The sequence below is a fragment of the Plecotus auritus genome, assembly GCF_963455305.1.
Source record: "Plecotus auritus genome assembly, chromosome: X".
Lineage (NCBI taxonomy): Eukaryota > Metazoa > Chordata > Mammalia > Chiroptera > Vespertilionidae > Plecotus > Plecotus auritus.
Genome location: NC_137784.1, coordinates 32,333,924 through 32,358,088, shown reverse-complemented (window position 1 = coordinate 32,358,088; position 24,165 = coordinate 32,333,924). Strand labels below are relative to the sequence as shown.

At 39.1% G+C, this 24,165-nt stretch overlaps 1 protein-coding gene across 5 annotated transcripts in view; it reads right to left on the bottom strand.

The window, feature by feature from the left end:
* Positions 1-24,165, bottom strand: part of CHM (CHM Rab escort protein) — a 259,883-nt gene that overhangs the window by 16,907 nt on the left and 218,811 nt on the right. For 2 of the 5 annotated variants that reach the window (XM_080652894.1, XM_080652895.1), the window contains one exon: positions 3,129-3,227. In XM_080652894.1, the coding sequence (XP_080509020.1) occupies positions 3,129-3,227 (99 nt within the window). Of the gene's footprint in view, positions 1-3,128; positions 3,228-5,397; positions 5,483-24,165 lie in introns of those variants that run through there. The other 3 variants (XR_013959779.1, XM_080652896.1, XR_013959780.1) reach the window with 3 other exon arrangements.

The window sequence follows — 24,165 nt, the reverse complement described above, 5'->3', positions numbered from 1 at the left end:
GGAGGCAACCCAGCGATCAGGGGAAGGCGATGCCCCATCATACCTCTGCTGCTGCCACTGCCAGCAGCGCAAGCCTCGGCCGGCTCTGGCTACCTGAGCCTCGGGCAGCCCTGGGTGGCTGGGAGGTTGAGGAGACTAGGGGACTCCAGAGACAGGCATGCAGAGTGGCTGAGCCTGCCTGGAGGTGGGCCTGGCCTTGTCACGTGCCTACCGCCCCTGCGGGGCTGAGGGGACTGGGCACCGCCATCTTGTGTGTGTGTGTGCCGTCATCTTTGAGGACGTGGCAGTCAATTAGCATATTCCCTCCTATTGGCTGTGGGCACCACCATCTTTGAGGGTGGGGCAGTCAATTAGCATATTCCCTCCTTATTGGCTGTGGGCACCGCCACCTTTGAGGGCAGGACAGTCAATTAGCATATTCACTCCTATTGGCAGTGGGCACCGCCATCTTTGAGGGTGGGGCAGCAATTAGCATATTCCCTCCTTATTGGCTGTGGGTGCCATTATCTTTGAGGGCAGGGCAGTCAATTAGCATATTCCCTCCTTATTGGCTGTGGGTGCCACCATCTTTGCTATGGTGTGAGGGTCAATTAGCATATTCCCTTTTTATTAGATAGGATAAATGACTATCTACACACTATCTCTATATTAAGAAAACAAGTAAGATACCCAGGAGATGAACTAAAAGGAAATACTATGTATGAGTAAATAAATGGTTTTCTGAACAAATGTAACATCTGATGAAAATGAAGATATATGAGTCAATGAGGAAACTGGCCAAGATTCAAAAGAACACGCAAATCTTATAATAAAAATCACTATTATTTCATATAAATGAAGATCCACCAGGCTTTTTTAAATCACTTATACACAAAATACACTCTAATTTGCTCATTCACAACTATAAGAGCTATCCAATGATATAAGGAGATAAGATTAAAAATCCGTGGTTGATATGTCTCTTGGCCTTCTGTATGTCCTCTTTTGAAAAGTGTCTATTTAGGTCCTTTGCCCATTATTTGATTAGCCTGTTTATCTTCCTTTTGTTAAGTTGTAGGAGTTCCCTGTAAATTTTGGACATTAAACCCTTATCAGAGATAACATTGGCAAATATGTTCTCTCATGCAATGGGCTTTCTTGTTGTGTTGTTGATGGTTTCTTTTGCTGTGCAGAAGCTTTTTATTTTGATGTATTCCTATATGGTTATTTTCTCCTTAGTTTCCATTGCCCTAGGAGCTGTACCTGTAAAGATATTGCTACGACATATGTCTGATATTTTGCTGCCTATTGATAATTCAAAGATTTTTATGGTTTCCCGTCTTACATTTAAGTCCTTTATCCATTTTGAGTTTATTTTTGTGCATGGTGTAAGTTGGTGGTCTAATTTTATTTTTTTGCATGTATCTGACCAATTTTCCCAATACCATTTATTGAAGAGACTGTATTGACTCCATTGTATGCTCTTTCCTCCTTTGTCAAATATTACTTGAGCATAATGGCTTGCTCAGAGTCACTAATCATTCCAGAGATACAAATCAAAACAACAATGTGGTACCATCTCACACCTGTCAGAATGGCTATCATCAACAAATCAATAAATGACAAATGCTGGAGAGGATGAGGAGAAAAAGGAACCCTCATGCACTGCTGGTGGGAATGCAGACTGGTGCAGCCACTGTGGAAGACAGTATGGAGTTTCCTCAAAAAGTTAAAAATGGAACTGCCATTTGACCCAGTGATCCCACTTATAGGAATATATCCCAAGAAAACAGAAACACCAATCAGAAAGGATATATGCACCCCTATGTTCATAGCAGCACAATTTAGCACAGCTAAGATTTGGAAACAGCCTAAGTGCCCATCAACAGATGAGTGGATTAAAAAACGGTGGTACATCTACACAATGGAATACCCTGCTGCTGTAATAAAGAAGGAACATTTACCATTTGCAACAGCATGGATGGACCTAGAGAGCATTATGCTAAGCGAAATAAGCCAGTCCGAGAAAGATAAATATCACATGATCTCACTCATTTGTGGAATATAATGAACAACATAAACTGATGAACAAAAATAGATCCAGAGACAGAGAAACACCGAACAGAGGGTCAAACCTCAGAGGGAAGGTAGGGGAGGTTGCCGGAGGCAGGGGTGTGTGTAAAAGATGAACCAAAGGGCTTGAATGCATGCATATTAGCATAACCAATGGACACAGACACTGGGGCAGTGGGGGCTTGTCCTGGGGGGTGGGAGTGGCTGGGGAGAGATCGATGGGGGAAAAAGGAGACATATCTAATTAATACTTTAAACAATAAAAAAAAAAATCCGTGGTTGAAAAGTATTTTTCCACCATGAATAAGTAGCATGGTGTCATATCTATTTTGAGAACTAAATATTTATCAGATCACTAACATGCTATGCATTTGAAAGACAATAATTAGTTAGGAAGTATTACTACATTTGTCAATTGATATTTTCATCTCTCAGTTGAACCATATTTTTCATAGATGAAGACACCTCTTTTTGATAAAGGAATATATACTCTTTGTACAACACCTGTAAAATAAAGAAAATTAATAAAGAAAAAAATTGTCCCCAACCCCCCTAAAATTGAGATTTCTGGCAGTCTTTTTTCTATGCATGTGAGTATGTATACATATAAATGTACATTTTTTCACTTAATTATATATATTATGTGAGTGATGTATATTTTTCCTTTACCATTATGGAGTGAATATTTTCCCATTTTTAGGAAAAGAATGTGCTCAATCATCCTAATAAAACATGTAAGCATTGTTGCTGATTACTTCACATTTCAGTTCAGTTTGCAGAAAACTTCATGAGAAATTTAAGAGGAGTAAAGTGGTTATATTACCTTTTGATCACGAGTACTGTTTACTCAAGGCCCAATGCACGAAATTCATGCAAGAGTAGGCCTTCCTTCCCCTAGCTGCCAGCACTGGCTTCCCTCCGGCACCCAGGACCCGGGCTTCCCTCTGGCCACCGGCAGGCACCTGGGACCCAGGCTTCCCTTGCAGCCCCAGCTTCTTTTGGAAGGTCGTCTGGAAGGACATCCAGTCTAATTAGCATACTATGCTTTTATTATTATAGATGATTATTGCTCTTACCCATCTCCGTTTCGGTATATGGAATAAACAATTTCTGCACAACTGGTTCTAAATCTTCTCTTGCTGTTTTTGAAGATGTACAAGTCAGATGAACCAAATCTGTTTAAAAAGAAATATTTTTAGTTCCTGCTTACCATGAATTTCACTGAGTACTCATATTCAAGGCACTCAGCTGTTTCCATGGGAAACAGAGAGTTGAGCAAGCCATGGCTCCGGATTTCAGGAAATTTATAATCTAGCAATAGGGGGAATTGTAAAAACTATAAAAATATGCTGTGTTTGTTAACCAAATAGCTAACATATGTATTAACCAATAACTATGCTAGAGCACACTGAGGCCTAAGAAGAAGTAGTAGTTGCTGGTTCGTTTTGTAAAACCAGCAGATTAGAAAAGCTTAGGAAAGCATTTATTAAGAGAAAGAGCTTATGTTATCCTTATGACATTCCCAAAGTGGGTTGATAAAGTATTGCCAAACAAAATAATTGTGTAAAAAAGACTGGAAATGCAATATTTATTTACCTAGAGAACATTTTATCAGACAGAAGAACCCATTTATACAAACTTTACTGATAAGTTAACAACAAATCATCTAGTCATTATAGGGTTCTCTAAGAAACTTTTTGGCGAACACTGTTAGCTTAGTTTAAATCATATATCTACTTGAAAGTTCATAAAATAGTACAAAAGAATCTATAATATTTTCAGAAATTCCAAATCACTTCCTTTTGCATTTATAAAATCACTAGAGGTCCAGTGCACGAAATTTGTGCACGGATAGGGTCCCTCACCCTGGCCGGTGATCAGGGCCGATTGGGGCCTTCTGGCTGCCGGCCAGGGCCTTCCTTCATTCCTTGCTGCCCCCCGATGGTCAGCGCACATCATAGTGAGCGATTGAACTTCCAGTCTCCCGGTCGAACTCCTGAGTGGACACTTTGCATATTAGCCACACACACACACACACACACACACACACACACACACATACACTAGAGTCCTGGTGCATGAAATTTGTGCATGGGGGGGGTCCCTCAGCCCAGCCTGCACCCTCTCCAATCCAGGACCTCTCAGGGGATGTCCAACTGCCGGTTTAGGCCCAATCCCTGTGGGCATCCCTCTCGCAACCCAGGACTGCTGGGATGGGGCCTAAACCGACAGTTGGACATCTCTCTTGCAATCTGGGACTGCTGGCTCCTAACCACTTGCCTGTCTGCTGGCATGATCACCCCCTAACTGCTCCCCTGCCAGCCTGGCTGCCCCCTAACTCCCCCCCTGCAGGCCTGGCCACCCTCTAACTGTCCCCCTGCTGGTCTGGTCCCCCCTAACTATCCAGAAGGAAGTTGGACATCCAGAAGATGTCCGGTCGACCTGGTCTAATTAGCATATTACCCTTTTATTAGTATAGATAAGATAGATAGGGCTTGGACCTCAGAGAATGTTAGGGTTAGAGAATATCATGTACCAAAAACAGCCCTTCACAGATATGAAATACTGTAGCCTAATGCATTTAGAATTCCTAAAAGCATACATACAGAGGTAAAGGAAGGATGAAAAGGTCTATGCACTGAAAGAAAGGGCTAAGGGGATCCCTAAATGGGATAAATTCTTATGGTCCTGGAAAGGGTTTGGGAGGGATAGGATAATGGCAGAGAGAATATATTAGAGAACAGTACATACTGAGAAATTCCTTCCCCCAAAACACCAGTAGAAAAATACACCCACTTCTTTTCTAAAAGTTTATTTCCGACTGCTAGACTTTAAAAAAGAAAAACACAAGAAGACTGTTGAAAGTTTATCCATGAGCACCAACATCAGAATAGGAATCTTTTTATTAAAATCCATTCCACATTCAACTGTTCTCTCTATATATATCTAAGCATAAATTGAGGGACTCTTAACCATGTGTGCTAAAATCAAATTTTGTAGTATTTATTTTTTCCATATCTACCAAAATAATTGATATTTTAAGAGGATTCCTGTCTTATGTATGACCTAATAAAAGATCTACCTTATTTAAGCAATGTTTTTACATGAATTTAACAAAGATTCCCATTGGTTCTGGGATATTGTAGGATGTATGGTACTAATTATTTCAAAAGGTATAAATAATAACCTTCACAACAAAATTTTCCTAATTAAGTTATATTTTTCAAATGCTATATAACTTTGGTGGGATGGAGTTTAACTCTTCGGATAATTGCTAAATTAAACAGAGTATAGAACTACAATGGCAGAAATACCTGATATAACACTCAATAGAAACTGTCCTGTCTCCTCATCCCACAGTCTCATACAATATGAATGTTCATGTCAAAGTTCTCATTTTTCCAGTTCTCTCCTATTCAATTAATGTATACTAGGAACAAAGGAGATAACAATAAATATAAATTTATAAACAATATATTTTAAAAAACATCTTAATGACAAACTACTGGTTCTGTAAAACAGGATACATAAAAGAAATACACTGGTGCAATTATATCCTTTATGTTTCCTAACAATGTAACAAAGTTCAGGAGTGCTAGCAAAAATTTCTAGTAGTAAAGTCAGATAACAATCTTGTACTTAAATGACTTTTTTAATAATTCTTAGAAAGAAAAATTAAAGAAATTCCTAACCTGAATTCTAATATCTATACCTTGATTTCACATTGATGCTACATTATTATCTACAAATCCTATCTAATAAAAGGGTAATATGCAAATTAACCGTTACTCTGTCACAAAGATGGCAGAGCCCATAGACACAAGATGGCGGCGCCCAGTCCTCTCAGCCCTGTTGGAGTCCCCCAGTCCTGGGGGCGGCAGCCACTGAGAGCGGGCAGCATGAGCAGCCTGGCGGAATGCTTGCTTCATTGCTGTGGCGACGAGGCAAGTGTTCTGCGCCAGCCGCGGAGGGAGGGCCTCTCTGCCAGGCCGGGTGCAGATGGGAGGAGCAGCCCTGCAGGGAACCTGGCAGGTCTCACAGCCCTTGGCGGGTCAAGGATGGGATGAATTATGGAGCCCCAAGTGCAGCCGCCAGTGCTGCAAGATGATCACCTTGCCAGTGCGTTCGGAGAGCGGGGTCTATGGCACAGCCCTCCTCTGAGTCTCATGCTGTTAAAGAGGCTGGAGGTCCAGGTGATGCAGTTGAGAAACCAAGCACGCAGGGGAAAGCCCGTACTGCCCGCTGCCTCATGGTCGCCTTTTGGGGAGGACCCTACCTTTTACAGCCGCCCAGCTTCTCTTCCCACCTGGGAGGGTCACATGCTCACCTGCCAGTAGTGGGAGCTCTCGGGAGCACCCAGCGTATAGAGGGCCTCTCCCTCCTGCTTTCCCCTGCCGCTCTGTGCCCACGGGAGAAGCCAGCCTCTCGGGTGGCTCTGCCTGCCCACACTGAGTGATTAACAAGACATCAGCCCGGGGGCCTGCACAGCCCGTGGCTATGGCCCCCTGTGAACGACCAGCATTCCTGACATACTGGCCGAGGATGCTGGGAGGTCAGGGGTCAAAAGGACCCACACGAAACAGCTTCAGTGAAGGAGCCAGCCTCCTGTCAGCAGGTGGCATGACAGAGGCAGGACGTGTCCTGGAAATGTACTGCGATAGGCTTGGGAAGTTACAGTCTAGAGCCAGTCTCCTGCCAGTCATTGCTCCTGAGGTGTAGCTGCCAACTCTCTGGATTTTGTGTGTCCTTTACCATCAGCACACACATGCATGCACATCTGTGAGATAGATAGGTATGTATATGACACACACATCCTACTTTTTCCCATATATGCAGCTCAGACACCTACAGGGAATCACCAGGCATTATTCCATAGGTTCCAGGTAGTTGGCATTTCCTACTGAATGGAGTTGGGGGTGGAATTTATGATGTAACTAAACCAATTGCATGAGATGACAGTGGATGTTCTGTCTGGCGGCCTGGCTGTCTTGGCAGCGGGATTGGCTGGGTGCAGAACGCTTGCGTCGTCACCCCGGTGAAGAGGCAAGCATTCTGTGCCCGGCTGCGGAGGGCCTCTGGCTGGGGAGGGCAGTTGGGGGCCATGAGGCTGGCTGGGGAGGGCAGTTGGGGGGCATGAAGCCGGCCAGGGAGGGCAGTTGGGGGCCATGAGGCTGGCAGGGGAATGCAGTTGGGGGCCATGAGGCCGGCAGGGGAGGGCATTTGGGGGCGATCAGGCCAGCAGGGGGGCAGTTGGGGGAGAGCAGGCCGGCAGGCAGAGTGGTTAGGAGCGATCAGGTAGGCAGGCAGGTGAGCGGTTAGGAGCCAGCAGTCCTGGATTGCGAGACGGATGTCCGACTGCTGGTTTAGGCCCGATTCCACAGGAACATCCTCCAGCAGTTGGACATCCCCTGAGGGGTCCCAGATTGGAGAGGGTGCAGGCTGGGCTGAGGGACACCCCACCCCGCCCCCGTGCACAAATTTCGTACACTGGGCCACTAGTTTAAGATATAATTGGCCATTTTTTTCCCTACCCATCCTACTTTTCCTGTTGCCTATGTTATTACTTGCATAGGTTACTCTGAATTCACTACTTCTCTTCAAATCAGAAAGATTACAGATTATGTTATTTTTTAAAAATTCAGATTATTTTCAAAATTGGTTTATTAATCTTCATGCCTCTTATAATTCCTTTGTAAGGTCAAGTTTTAGAGTCGATTTTTCTCTTCTTTGTCAGATATAATTGTCACAGTGTGCATTCAATAAATATGTGTGGCTTTGCTTCCCTTTCATAGGCAGACATTAAGTACTCATAGGCTTAAACAGACATATGTATGCCCACAAATATACACTGAGTGGCCAGATTATTATGACCACCTGACATTTGTAAGCAAATTAGCCATACACTGCATCGTATGGGATATGGAAGCCGAAGGCCTATTCAAACACCTTTGCTGTCTGCAGTTACCAAGATAAAACGTCTCCAATTCACACAGGAACACAAGGATTGGACAGGCGAGCATTGGAAAAAAGTCATGTGGTCCGATGAATCACATTTCCAGGTGCATCATGCAGATGGCAGAGTGAGAATTTGGCGGAAACAGCATGAAAGCATGCACCCCTCATGCATGAGTACAACCCTTCAAGCTGGTGGGGGCAGTGTTATGGTTTGGGGCATGTTTTCCTGGCATGATTTGGGCCCTTTAATTCATGTGGAACAACGTCTGAATAGCATAACATACCTAAGTATCGTTGCTGATCAAATTCATCCTATCATGTTGATGGTGTATCCCAATGGAGATGGCTTCTTCCAACAAGACAATGCGCCATGTTATGGTGCTCCTATTGTGCAGGAGTGGTTTCAAGAACATGAGGGAGACTTTACCTTGCTTAGGTGGGCCCCACAATCACCAGATCTCAATCCAATTGAGCATTTGTGGGACAAAGTTAAAAAGCCATCAGGCAGCTGGTTCCACAACCATCAAATCTCACAGAACTGGACAGTGCTATTCATCAGGCATGGTGTCAGATTCCTCGAATTACCTTTCAACATCTCGTGGAGTCAATGCCAAGAAGAATCGCCGCAGTACTGAAGGCAAAAGGTGGCCCAACAAAGTACTGATGGGGTGGTCATAATAATCTGGCCACTCAGTGTATGTATGCATACACATGAACAGGGAACATTTTCCTACTTTCTTATACGAAATGTAGAAAATTACCTAATCAACCAGGTTAGAGGTAAGAAAAGTATCAATGGATAATCCTGAAATTATTTAAATCTGTCTGAAAAATGTTCACAGACATTTTAAGATGTGCCTATAAAATTCTCAAGATAATTTAAAAGATTATGTAGAATTGACTGTACAACTAACTTGCATTTGTCAGACACTATTCTAAGCATGTTAAAAGTATTATTTCATTTCAGCTATGCAAAAGCCAACTGTTATCCTCATTTTACGGGGGCAAAAACAGAGGAACACTGGAGTTAAGCAGATTTCCCAAAGCCAAGCAATTAATAAAAAGAACTGGAATTCAGACCTGGAATTCAAGACCACTTGGGCTGCGTCTAGAATTTTTGGTGTTAGTCACAAAATGATGTTGGGTAATTGTAATACTCTCCTGTCTACGGTGCAGCCTGCCACATAAGGCAGGGATCATAAAACTAAGATGTGTACAAAGATACAAGAGGACTTTTCACTAGGTATAAAAATTATAAGGATGTTATTGTCCAGAGGCTTAATCCAACCTCCTTCTACTTTATTAAGCAATGCATTTCAATATATTTATTTTTGTTTAATAATCCTTTATTAAAATTATAATAATTATTATCATTTGATTAATTTCATACAAATAATAATTGTATTGTTTAATCCAGAGGCTTATTGTCCAAGAAAAATTTTTTAAAATTACATTTCCATGTTTTTTTTTAAATGGGTGATAATGGGCATCAAATATCTCTGGTATTTAATTCAATTGAATACATTTTAAAAAGTGATATTATAGTTTTACTATTATATTACCAAAACTTATAAAGTTAGAAACTTTATAATAGTACCAATTAACACCTATTATTAAGAGTTTGAAGATGTACTAGATGTGGAAAGATTACCTACTGGCATCATGTGAAATTATAACTGACTCAAGAAAATATTTTAAACCCTGACTACCATTTATAAACTATGTTCCTTTTAACTCATTTAGCAACTGCTTAAAGTCTTAATGGGCTAAAAGATAACAAAATGTGTTCTGTCACAATTCCTCTGTTGGCAATATACTTAGATTTGTGTTGGCATTAAAGAAACCTTGGTGCAAAATAAGATTTAATTCATAGAATGTAAGGGTATTACTTGAAAAAACTTGGGTGAAGTGCCAGTCATAAATAGCACCACTGGAACAAAGAGCATCTGATGTTCAGAAGTAGACATCATCAACACCAAACTAGAAATAAGAACACACTTTCAGTTCTCTAAAACTGGGTTTAGAACAGTGATCTATCATATAATAAGATACTGCTCTCTTACAAGTTTTTTTTTTTTTTTTCAAATTAAACACATGAGAAGTAGGATTTCTCCTCAGAATTTGTATAACAATGAGCACATTTCAAAGTGACAAGTCTAATGTATAGTAGCAGGGTGATATACTAGAGAATGGTTATGCAGATCTGGTGTAATATTGCTCTCTGTATCTACTTCGCCAAGTCAGTTTACCTCTCTGGCCTAAGCATCCTCACTATTAAGTGAAAGGGGTATAATTAGTTTATCTACAAGACCTCTTTCTAGCTCTAAAGTTTTGTGACTCTAACTCCCTACTCATTGGCCATGCTTCTTTCAATGATGAAAGATTTTAAACAAAAGCTTTGGCATTAGAAGTGTGAGTATAAAGTCTAAGTAAATGCTTGCTGAAAGAAGTAGGAAATCTATTTCTCAAGCTTCTGAGATTATAACATACAGTAGTCATTTACTGTGTAAGTAGGCATAAATTGTTCCAAATGCTAGTCAGCAAATGCATTTCCTAGTGCAACCTAACTAGGAATACATACTTTGTATAAATAGGGATCAATGTGACTCATAGCTTGTCTTTCATATAGGCATAAAGGCCAAATGTAACTCATGTAATATAGTTCCAGTAAGAATATATGACTATGTTAATAAGATAGAAAAGGTCAGAAACACATTTTCTTTATGACACCAAGTGAGGAACTGAGTTTGATGACATATGAGTACACAATTTGGTTTCCACCCATGAAAAATTCCAGAGTAACTCTAGAGTCAGCTTGTACTTTCTCAATAGAATTTAATGAATAACACCTTTGAATGTCAACTTGAAATTAGGAAGAAAAAATAACTTTACTTGTAAAATCCAATCTGTGCATTGTGATACTACTAAAAAAATAATTTATATAGTCACATTTTCAAAAATAAATAAAACAGACACCAATGATTGCTTCAAATCATTATGTAAACTCATTTTTATGACAGTCATATAACATTTTCTTTATAGGGTCATAAAAGCAGAAAAGATTATATAAATCAGTACCTACATAGTATTATTGATTATTCATTATTTTATACATATGATTATATATATTCACAAATATATAATCATATCACAAACAAATAACATCCTGTAACACCAAATCCCAGAATAAACCAGCTGTTACTGATGGATTATTATTTTGAAAAAAGCAAACAGATTTCAAACTGCCTAGAATATGATTTAAGTACTGTAAAGTGTCTGAACCTAAATATGAAACAGAAGGGTTGCAGAGATAGCATTTTGCTCATTTGCAAATGATTTTAAAAGAAAATAAATATATTAGATTCATTTAGGATTAAGAAAAGAATAGTACAAAATACAGATTATGTTCTCAAAGATGAACTATGTATGTGAAAAATACAACTTGCTCAGCTTTGGAAAATACAAGAAATAAATTTAAAATATTTAAAAATCTCAATAACTTAAATCACATAAGCTGAGGAGAGGGAAACTTAAATTGATTTATAGAGGGGAAGGGAGAGGGAGAGAGATAGAAACATCAATGATGAGAGAGAAACATCAATCAGTTGTCTCCTGCATGCCCGCTACTGGGGATCGAGCCCACAACCCCAGCATGTGGCCTGACTGGGAATTGAATCGTGACCTCCTGGTTCAAAGGCAGATGCTCAATCACTGAACCACATGGGCCAGGTATCATTACTATTTAAAAAAAAAACACAAAACTAGTCTAACTTAGGTTTGCTTAGAAAAGCAACCCTAATGGGTAACAATGATTTGCTATCATCGTATCAAAATACCAACTTAACTAATATTGACCTGTGTTTATATTACAATTACAGTAACATCTTACTTACTCAGAGGTCTTTTACAAACAACCAAGAACCAGAAAGTATAACCCCCACTCTCCCTAAAAAGGCTTTTCAGCACTTAAAAGTAGGTGGTATGATGCTCACAGACTAACAACCACAAGCTCAGAACTTGATTATATTACACACAATTTCAACAATTTTGGCTGTCTTGTTTTCTGGCCTTGTGCAGATAATAAACAACAAACAAGGGGGAAGGAAGTTCAGTGAAAAGTGCTGCCAGAAAAAACATTCTGACAGCTGCAGGAAAACAGCTGGAGGAAGACATAAAATGTAGATGCAAGAAATGATAAAAGCATGACAGTATAGGGTCATTTAGCAAAAGAACAAATAGGCCTAAACACCTCAATAGGCCTCAAGGACATTACTGGATTACAACAGTATATAATACGTAATGTTCATGCTATTTGTAAGTTATAAGAAAAAGGTTTCATATATTCAGTATAGAATGTCAAAGAAATGAGACAAGCTAGAAAGATAACTATTTAAAAAATAAAAATTTCAACTCTAAAAGAATCCATTTCAGCTACCTAAAGACTAGATTTGGAGAGTCTACAGGACATTATGGAGTGCTAAATAAATGATACATCATTGATCAGTGTTTACATGCTGGGGTATTTCTAACTGGCTTTAAAAACTTTCCTATTTAACCTCAATGAGCAGAGAACAGGTTGTGATACATAAACACATGGCATATCCTCTTTTTAAAAATTTTTTCTGACTTGAAACAGAAAAAAATCAAAAGAACAGGAAAAGTTATTTAAAGCCTTCTGTGATATTATCAGACTAGTTCTGTTTCAGAAGACAGGCAAGCTAATCACCAAGAGTAGAACAAGTATGACTGGTTGTGACATCAACGACTCTCAATTAGGGCAGCAGCAGGAAAATATACCATTAAGGATTTTTAATGTCTGAATTACAAATTACTCCTATAGTCTATGAACAGGCACAAGGCATAAGAAAAGGAAGAGGGGGAAAAAGTCAAACTTCAATTAAGTAATAAAAGCAAGTGAATGAAAAAAATGTCAGTTTCTAGCGCAGAGTATTTCTTAAATCTTATTATATATAAAAAAATTAGCTCTATTATAACTATTATCTAGGACTTTTTAAATAGTGCATGTTATCATAGGAAGAAAGCATAGAGGGTTAAGAAATAAACATGAACTCTTTTTATCTAGAACAAGGATAATTTCTTGTTATCAATTTACTGATATTTTTAATAAATTTTAGTGAATAGGTGATATGTTGGAAAAAACAATGTAATAATTTCACTGGCATAAATATTACAGAGATTCTAAAATGCCAGCGGCATAAATTGAAGCCACACTGACACTCTCAGGACCAAACTTGAAATACAAATAAAATAAGGTGAAAAAACCCTGAAAAATAAAGTACAGACTAACTGGAGAGAACACATAACCAAAGATGGAAAGTGGAGAGCACAGAGACTGGTAGTAAGTGTGGACGCATGAAAGGACTGCCTGGGTTCCCACAGGTACCAGCTGAAAATCCAGAGGGATATCTAAGCTGTGGGGGGTTCCTACTGAGAACTCTGTGGTCTAAACACCATTATGGGCTCCCCAGCTCAGAAAACCAGAACTGAGAAAGGTGCCTACATAACATCTGGCTGTAAAAAGCAGCAGGGTTGCTGTTTGCCAGTGAAAAATGTCTGGAAATGCTGACACCTACTTAAAAGGCCAAACACAAAATTTCGTGTGCAGACACACCTTGGGCTCTGGCAGAGGGAGAGCCAAGTGGACTAGAGCTGTGTGAGCAGAAGCAAGGATTGGGGTCTCTGATGTAGGAGCCTGGAGGGCAGCCAACCCAGTTTCCTGTGCTGAGTCATTCCCCCATTCTGTGGAGGAAATCTTTATCCTGAGGACCTTGGCTATCAAGGTGGTTTTAGCCTAGGGGGAAGGCAGTTGCGCCACCGTGTTGGAAGACCTATAGCCCCACCCTGTGGTTGATAGCCAGAGGCTAATCAAGTCTCAGTGTCAGTGGAACTGCAGGTAGAAGTGGGACTCTGGAGGCTTTTTTGAGTCTTTGCCTGATCTAATCCCAGGCCCTAGCCTAGGAAAAACAGACCCTGATGCACATCTTGGTCCTTTCCAAAGGCACCCAGCCTCAACAGAGGAAGCCACAAGCTGTGGATTGCTGATACCTCTAAAAAGTGTACTCAGATCCAGTCACAAACAGCATCTGACATTGTCCTACACTAGATATTGGGACTTCTAGTGAGAGATGTTAGCTTGAAATGCAGGCAGGGGAGGGGTCCAGTGGGAAACAAAGACAGGTGGGACTTAGACGGAGGCAAACACAGCAGTTTGAGCCAGCTTAATCACAGGAACCAACCATACAAAAATAATAAAATGTTTCTGGATTCAAAGCGGGAGGCATGGGGAAACAAGGGAGGGCCTGCAACAATAAGGTGTACTGACACATAGAAACAGAGAAAGTTCAGCACAGGAACAGAGAAAGAACACATAGAAACAGGGAAAGTTCAGGTCTGTTGCTGAGCAAGAATGATTGAGGGAATCAATCAGGTGACAACATGGATAGATATAAAGCAGGCTTGTAGCAAATATATATCCCTGGACTACAAGACTTTAAGGGGAAACCCATTATGGGGTCCCCTCTCCCTGTGAGGGGAGTCTGAATCTGCTTGTAATAAATTTTCCACACTTTTGCTTAAGTCTTCTGGTCTGCGAGGCTCATTTTTTGGCATCACGAGATAGGACCCTGGAGGAAAAAACCTTGGCTCACCGTTATGGTTATCACTAGCAGATCAACCTAATACACAGATACAAACCCAAACAGGGAGCCAAAATGGGGAGATAAACAAACAAACAAACAACAAAACAAGTCCCAAATGAAAGAACAAGATAATTCTCGAGAAGATGAGCTAAATGAAATGGAGATGAGAAATTGATCAGATAAAGAGTTCAGAATAATGATGGCAAATATGCTCAATGCCATGAGAAAAGATATAGTAACTATGAAGATTGACATAGCACTAATAAAGAACACTGTGGAAGGAATACAAGCAAATTAGGGAAAGCCAAAGATTGGATTAGTGAATTAATAGACAGGGTAGAAGAAACCACACAATCAGAGAACCAAAAAAAAAACAACAACAACAACAAAAAAAAAACAAACAGGAGGAAAGCTTAACATGTTAAGCTCTATGTCAGTCACTGGTGACTGACACTATACTTTCTGTCCGGAAGACAAAACAGGAGGCTGAGTGCTTAATGTGTTAAGGGAGCTGTGGGGCAACATGAAATGCAACAATATTCTCATAATAGGTGTGGCAGAAGGGGAAGAAAGTGAGCAAGGGATATAAACGTGTTTGAAAAAATAATGCCAGAAAACTTCCCTGACCTGGTGAAAAAAAAAAGTCACACAAGTTTAGGAGGCACAGAGAATCCCAGGCAAGAAAAACCCAAACAGGCCCATGCCCAGACACATCATAATTAAAATGCCAAAAATTAAAGACAAAGAGAGAATCTTAAAGGCAGCAAGAGAAAACCAATCTGTTACCTACAAAGGAGCTCCCAAAAGGCTGTAAGCTGATTTCTCATCCGAAACTCTATAGGCAAGAAGGGGATGGTATGAAGTATTCAAGGTAATTAAAAGCAAGGATCTGAAACCAAGATTACGATATCCAAGAAAGCCATCATTCAAAATAGATGGTGAAATAAAGAGCTTGCCAGACAAAAAAGGTTAAAGAAATTTATTACCACCAAACCAGCACTGCAAGAAATGCTAAAGTAACTGCTGTAATAATAAGAAGAAATATAGGCAGAGTAACATAGGCATAAAGAATTAAAATAGCAATAAACAAGTAACTATCAATAATAACCTTAAATGTAAATAGATTAAATGCTCCAATCAAAAGACATTGGGTAGTCAAATGGATATGAAAACATGACCCAAATATATGCTCTCCATAAGAGACCCACCTCAGAACAAAAGACACAGAGGATGAAAATGAAGGGATGGAAAAAAATTTTCCATGCAAATGGAAACAACCAAAAAGCTGGCATACCAATACTCATACTGACAAAATAGACTTCAAAATGAAGGCCATCACAAGAGACAATAAAGGTCACTACATAATACTAAGGGGATCGATCCAACAAGAGGTTATAACTCTGGTAAACATTTATGCACCCAACATAAGACTATCTAAATACATTTAAAAAATCTTCTGGAGTACTTTAAGGGAGAGATCAACAGCAATACAGTCATAGTATGGATTTTAACACCCCACTGACTTCACTGAATAGATCTTTCACATAAAATATCAATAAGGAACCTGGCCGGCATGGCTCAGTGGTTGAGCATTGACCTATGAACCAGGAGGTCATGGTTCGATTCCTGGTCAGGGCACATGCTTGGGTTGAGAGATCGATGCCCAGTGGGGGGCATACAGGGAGCAGCTGAGGAATGATTCTCTCTCATTATTGATGTTTTTCTCTCTCTCTCCCTCTCCTTTACTCTCTAAAATCAATACAAAAATATTTTTAAAACTCAACAAGGAAACAGTGACTCTAAATGACACACTAGATCAGATGGATTTTATTGATATTTATAGAACATTTCGCTCCAAAGTAGCAGAATATACATTCTTAAGTGCACATGGGTCATTCTCAAAGATTGACCACATGTTAGAACATTAAAAAAAAAGTCTCTAGAAGTTCAGGAGGATTGAGACAATATCAAGCATCTTCTCAGATCACAATGGTATGAAATTAGAAATCAAGTACAGTAAAAACACTCAACACATGAATGCAAAATAGCATGTTATTAAACAATGAATGGGTTACCAACAAGATCAAGAAAGAAATCAGAAAATTCAAGAAAACAAATGAAAATGAAAACACAACAACGTAACATCTCTGGGACACAGCAAAAGCAATCTTGAGAGGGAAGTTCATAGCACTACAGGCCTACCTTAAAAAACAAGAAACATTTGTAATAAACCGTTTAACCCTACAACTTATAGAATTAGAAAAATAACAACAAAAAAGGCCAGAGTATGTAGAAAATAATAAAGATTACAACAGAAATAATGACACAGAGGCTAAAAAAAGCAATGAAACCAAGACCTGGTTCCTTGAAAAGATAAACAAGATTGATGAACCATTAGCCACACTGATCAAGAAACAAAGAGAGAGGACACAAGTAAATAAAATCAGAAATGAAAGCAGAGAAGTATCCACTGACACCACAGAAATACAAAGGATTGTAAGAAAATACTATGAACAACTATATGCCAACAAAGTGGCCAATGTGGATGAAATAGACAAATTCCTAAAATAATACAATCTTCCATAAACTGAATCAGGAAGAATCATAAAACCTGAATAGGCCAATAACAACTGATGAAATAGAAGCAGTATTCCAAAAAGCCCTGGCCTGGACTGCTTCACAGGGGAGTTTTACCAAACTATCACCTAGTTTTACCAAACTAACACCTTTCCTCCTCAAACTATTCTAAAAAATCCAAGAGGAAGGAATACTTCCAAGGTCTTTTTATGATGCCAGCATTATTCTAATTCCAAAACAAGACAAAGACACTACAAAGAAAAAGAACTACAGGTCAATATCCTTGATGAACATAGATGCTAAAATCCTCAACAAAATATTAGAAAATCGGATTCAATAATATACCAACAAGATCATACACCATGACCAACTGGGATTTATTCTGAGGATGCAAGGCTGGTACAATATCCACAAATCTATAAACATCATACATCACATAAACAAATTGGAAGACAAAAATCACATGATCATATCAATATACAAAAAAAAAAAAGCATTTGACAAAACCCAGCACCCTTTTTTGATAACCTCTCAGCAAAGTGGGAATAGAAGGATTATACATCAAAATAATAAAGGCCTATATGACAAACCTACAGCCAACATCATACTAAATGTGCAAAAACTAAAACCATTTCCCCTAAGAACAGGAACAGGACAGGGATGTCCGCTTTCACAACTCCTATTCACACTAAAGACCCGGTGCACAAAATTCATGAACGGGGGGGGAGGGGGGGAGTACCCTCAGCCCAGACTGCACCCTCTCCAATCTGGGACCCCTTGGGGGATGTCCGACTGACAGTTTAGGCCCAATCCTCAGGATTGGGACATCCCTCTCACAATATGGGACAGCTGGCTTCTAACTGCTCACCTGTCTGCCTGTCTGATTGCCCCTAACTACCCCACCCTGCCGGCCTGGTCGCCCCATGCAGCCTGCTTGTTCAGTCGTTTGGTTGTCCCTCACTAACCCCCCTGCTGGCCTGGTTGCCCCATGCAGCCTGCTGTCCAGTCGTTTGGTCATCCCTCACTACCCGACCTGCCAGCCTGGTCACCCCACAGCCTGCAGTTTGGTCGTCTGTTTGGTTGATTTGGTCATGATGGCCCCTGGCTTTTTATTTATTAGGATAATACTGGAAGACAAGAAGAAATAAAAGTCATTGAAATAGGAAAGGAGGAAGTAAAACTCTCATTATTTGCACATGACATGATATTGTACATTAAAAAAAAAAACACCCTAAAGACTCTACCAGAAACTACTAGATTTAATAAATGAATTTGGCAATGTAGCAGGATACAAAATTAATGCTCAGAAATCTATAGCATTTTTATATACCAATAATGTAGTCTCAGAATGAGAAACTAAATTCTATTTAGTACTGCAACAAAAAAATTGAGATACTTATGAATAAATTTAAGCAAGGAGGTAAAAGACCTATACTTGAAAATTACCAGACTTTGAAAAAAAGATAGAGAGATATATAAACAAGTGGAGGAATACACTATGTTCTCGAATTGGTAGAATTAACATCATGAAAATGTTCAAATTACCCAAAGCAATCTACAGACTCAATGTAATCCCTATTAAAAAACCAATGGCATATTTCACAGATCTAGAACAAATATTCCAAAAATTTATATGGAACCAAAAAGGACCCCGAATACAGCAAATTTGAGAAAGAAGAACAAAGTTGGAGGGATCACAATACCAGATATAAAGTTATACTACAAAGCCACTGTAATAAAAAAGCCTGGCACTGGCCCCAAAACAGAAATATAGATCAATGGAACAGAATAGAGATGCCAGAAATTGACCCAAGCTATTATGATCAATTAATATTGGACAAAGGAGGCAAGAACATAGAGTGGAGTCAAGATAGTCTCTTCAATAAATGGTGTTGGCAGAGAGTCCCAAATAAATTGAACCCCAAAAGACCCACCCCAAGACACGTCATAATTACAATGGCAAACATTAACGATAAAAAGAGAACCTTAAGGGCTAGAAGAGAAACAGAGAGTTACCTACAAAGGATCTCCCATTAGATTATCAAATGATTTCTCAACAGAAACATTTCAGGCCAGAAGGGAATGAAATGAAGTATACAAAGTAATGCAAAGGAAGGGACTGAATCCAAGAATACTCTATCCCAGCAGTCACCAAACTTTCAGACAGCATGGACCACCAGTGGTCCGTGGACCACTGGTTGGCGACCATTGCTCTATCCAGCAAGGCTATCATTCAAAATTGAAGGGGAAATCAGGAGCTTCACAGACAAAAAAAAAAGGCTAAGGGAATTTATCAATACCAAGCCAGCAATGCAAGAAAGGCTAAAGGGACTGTTGTAAAAATAATAAACACAAAAGGAGGAAGAAGGAACACAGGCACAAAAAATAAAAATAACTACAAACAATTACCTATCAATAAAAACTTCAAATGTAAATGGTCCAATCAAAGACATCAAGTGAAGGGATGGGTAAGAAAATATGACCCATATATATGTTGTGTACAAGAGACCAACCTCAGAACAAGAGACTTACACAGACTGAAAGTGAAGGAATGGAAAAACAGCGTTCAGGCAAATGGAAATGAAAAAAAAGCTGGGGTAACAATACTTGTATCTGACAAAATAGACCTCAAAGTGAAGGCCATAACAAGAGATAAGGAAGGCCACTTCATAATACTAAAGGGATCGATACAACAAGAGGATATATCTCTGGTAAATATATGCACCCAATGCAGGAGCACAAAAATACATAAAAAAAAACCTCTGGAAGAAATCAAGGGAGAGATCAACAGCAATACAATCATACTATGGAACTTTAGTATGCAACTGAAATCACTGGATAAATCCTCTAGACAAAAAATCAGCAAAGAAACATCAATCCTAAATGACTCACTAGATCACAAGGATGTAATTGACATCTTCAGAACATTTCACCCCAATGCTACAGAACATACATTTTTCTCAAGTGCACATGGAACATTTTCAAAGATAGACCATATATTGGGGCACAGGTAAAGTCTCTCCAAATTCAAAAAGATTGAAATCATATCAAGCATCTTTTCAGACCATAATGACATAACATTAGAAATCAACTACAATAAAAACAATAAAAAAATTCAAACACTTGGAGGCTTAATAGCATACTATTAAACAATGATTGGGTTACCAAAGAGATCAAAGAAGAAATTAAAAATATCCAGGAAACAAATGACAATGAAAACACAGCAATCTAAAACCTATGGGACACGTGAAAGCAGTCCTGAGAAGGAAGTTCAGAGCCTATCTAAAAAAACACACAAAAAAACAACAACAACAACAATAAAAACAAACAAACAAACAACAACAAAAAAAAACAAGAAAAAATGGTATTAAATCATCTAACTCTACAACTTAAAGAATTAGAAATAGAGCAACAAGAAAAGCCCAGAGTCAGAGTGAGCAGAAGGAAGGAGGTAATAAAAATCAGAGCAGAAATAAATGACATAGAGACAAAAACAAACAAACACAAAACAATACAAAAGATCAATGAACCCAAGAGCTGGTTCTTTGAAAGGATAAACAAGATTGATGAACCTCTAGCCAGGCTCACCAAGAAGCAAAAAGAGAGGACCCAAATACACCAAATCAGAAATGAAAGAGGCGAAATAACAACAAACCCCACAGAAATACAAAGGATTGTAAAAAAAATACTATGAACAACTCTATTCCAAAAAATAAGCAACCTAGAGGAAATGGACATATTCCTAGAAAAATACGACCTTCCAAAAAGAATCGAACTTCAACCAAGAAGAATCAAAAAATCTCAACAGACTGATAACTAAGGAGGAAATCGAAGGAGTCTTCAAAAATCTTCCAGCAAACAAAAGCCCGGGGTCAGACAGCTTCACAGGGGAGTTTTACCAAACATTCAAAGGAGAACTAAAACTTATCCTTCTCACACTATTCCAAAAAATTCAAGAGGAAGGCACACTTACAAGCTCTTTCTATGAAACCAGCATTGCCCTAATTCCAAAACCAGAAAAAGACACCACAAAGAAAGAGAACTACAGGCCAATATCCCTGATGAACATAGGTGCTAAAATCCTCAACAAAATTCTAGCAATCAGCATTACATTAGAAAGATCATACCCCATTAACAAGTGGGATTTATTCCGGGGATGCAAGGATGGTACAATATCCGCAAATCAATAAATGTGATACATCACATAAACAAACTGAGAGACAAAAATCATATAATCATATCAATTGATGCAGAAAAGGCATTTGACAAAATCCAACACCCTTTCCTGATAAAATCTCTCAGCATAGTGGGAATTGAGGGATCATACATACTTCAACATAATAAAAGCCTTATATAACAAACCTACAGGCAACATCATACTCAATGGGCAAAAACTAAAACCATTTCCTCTAAGAACAGGAACAAGGCAGCGATGCCCACTCTCACCACTCCTGTTCGACATAGTGCTGGAAGCGCTAGCCATAGTGATCAGACAAGAAGAAGAAATAAAAGGCATTCCAATTGGCAAAGAAGAAGTAAAATTGTCATTATTCGCAGATGACATGATATTGCACATAGAAAACCCCAAAGACTCCATTAAAAAACTACTAGAATTAATGAATTTGGCAATGTAGCAGGATACAAAATTAACACCCAGAAATCTATGGATTTTTATACACCAATAATGAACTCACAGAAAGAAAAACTGAAAAAAAATCTCATTTACATTTGCAACAAAAAAATTAAGATATCTAGGAATAAAGTTAACCAAGGAGGTGAAGGACCTTTACTAGAAAAATTACATGATGCTGAAAAAAGAGGCAGAGGAAGACATAAACAAACCGAAGAATATACCGTGTTCATGGATCGGTAGAATCAACAACATTAAAATGTCCATACCAACCAAAGCAATCTATAGATTCAATGCACTCCCCATTAAAATATCAAAGGCATACTTCAAAAACATAGAAAAAACTCTCCAAAAATTCATCTAAAATAAAAAAAAGAACCCGAATAGCTGCAGCAATCTTGAGAAAAAAGAACAAAGTTGGAGGGATCACAATCCCAGATATCAAGCTATACTACAAAGCCACGTTCCTTAAAAATGCCTGGTACTGGCCCAAGAACAGACATATAGACCAATGGAACAGAACAGAGAACCCAGAAATCGACCCAAGCCATTATGCTCAGTTAATATTTGACAAAGGAGGCAAGAGCATACAATGGAGTCAAGACAGTCTCTTCAATAAATGGTGTTGGGAAAATTGGTCAGATACATGCAAAAAAATGAAACTAGACCACCAACTTACACCATAAACAAAAATAAACTCAAATGGATAAAAGACTTAAATGTAAGCTGGGAAACCATAAAAATCTTAGAAGAAGCCATAAGCAGCAAAATGGCAGACATCTGTCGTAGCAATATCTTTACAGACACAACTCCTAGGGCAATGGAAACTAAGGAGAAAATAAACAAATGCGACTACATCAGAATAAAAAGCTTCTGCACAGCAAAAGAAACCATCAACAAAACAACAAGAAAGCCCACTGCATGGGAGAACATATTTGCCAATGTGATCTCTGATAGGGGTTTAATCTTCCAAAATTTATAGGGAACTCATACAATTTAAAAAAAGGAAGATAAACAATCCAATCAAAAAATGGGCAAAGGACCTAAATAGACACTTTTCCAAAGAGGACATACAGCAGACCAGGAGACATATGAAAACATGCTCAAAGTCATTAACCATCCAAGAGATGCAAATCAAAACAACAATGAGGTACCACCTCACACCTGTCAGAATGGTTATCATCAACAAATCAATAAACGACAAGTGTTGGCGAGGATGCGGAGAAAAAGGAACCCTCGTGCACTGCTGGTGGGAATGCAGACTGGTGCAGCCACTGTGGAGAACAGTATGGAGTTTCCTCAAAAAATTAAAAATGGAACTTCATTTGATTCAGTAATCCCACTTCTAGGAATATATCCCAAGGAAACAGAAACACCAATCAGAAAGGACATATGCACCCCTATGTTCATAGCAGTACAATTTACAATAGCTAAGATTTGGAAACAGCCTATGGTAAATGTCCATCAGCAGATGAGTGGTTAGAAAACAGTGGTACATCTACACAATGGAATACTACCCTGCGGTAAAAAAGAAAGATTTCTTAGCATTGCAACAGCATGGATGGAACTGGAGAGCATTATGCTAAGTGAAATAAGCCAGTCAGAGAAAGATAAATATCACATGATCTCACTCATATGTGGGATATAATGATCAACATAATCTGATTAACAAGAATATAACCAGAATCATAGAAGCATCAAACAGACTGTCCAACCTATGAGGGAAGGTGGGGGTTGAGGGGGTAAGAGATCAACCAAAGGACTTGTATGCATGCATATGAGCATGACCAATGGACACTGAAGGGGGTCGGGAGGGAGGTGAGGGCATGTGCTGGGGGGTGGGGGCAGGCGGGGAGAGGTCAAGGGGGGAAAAAGGAGACATATTTAATACTTTAAACAATAAAGAATTTAAATTAAAAATAAATAAATAAGTAAATAAATGGTATTGGGGATATTGGACAGATATATGCAAAACATGAAACTAGACCACCGACTTACACCATACACAAGAATAAGCTCAAATTGGATAAAAGACTAAAATGCAAGTCGTGAAACCATAAAAATCCAAGACGAAACCATAGAAAACAAAATCTCAGACATGTCAGGTAGCAATATGTTTACAGATATATCTCCTAGAGCAGTGGTCGGCAAACTCATTAGTCAACAGAGCGGCAAACCACGGCTCGTGAGCCGCATGAGGCTCACGAGCCGCGGTTTGCCGACCACTGTCCTAGGGCATAGGAAACTAAGGAGAAAATAAATGGGACTACATCAAAATAAAAAGCTTCTGAA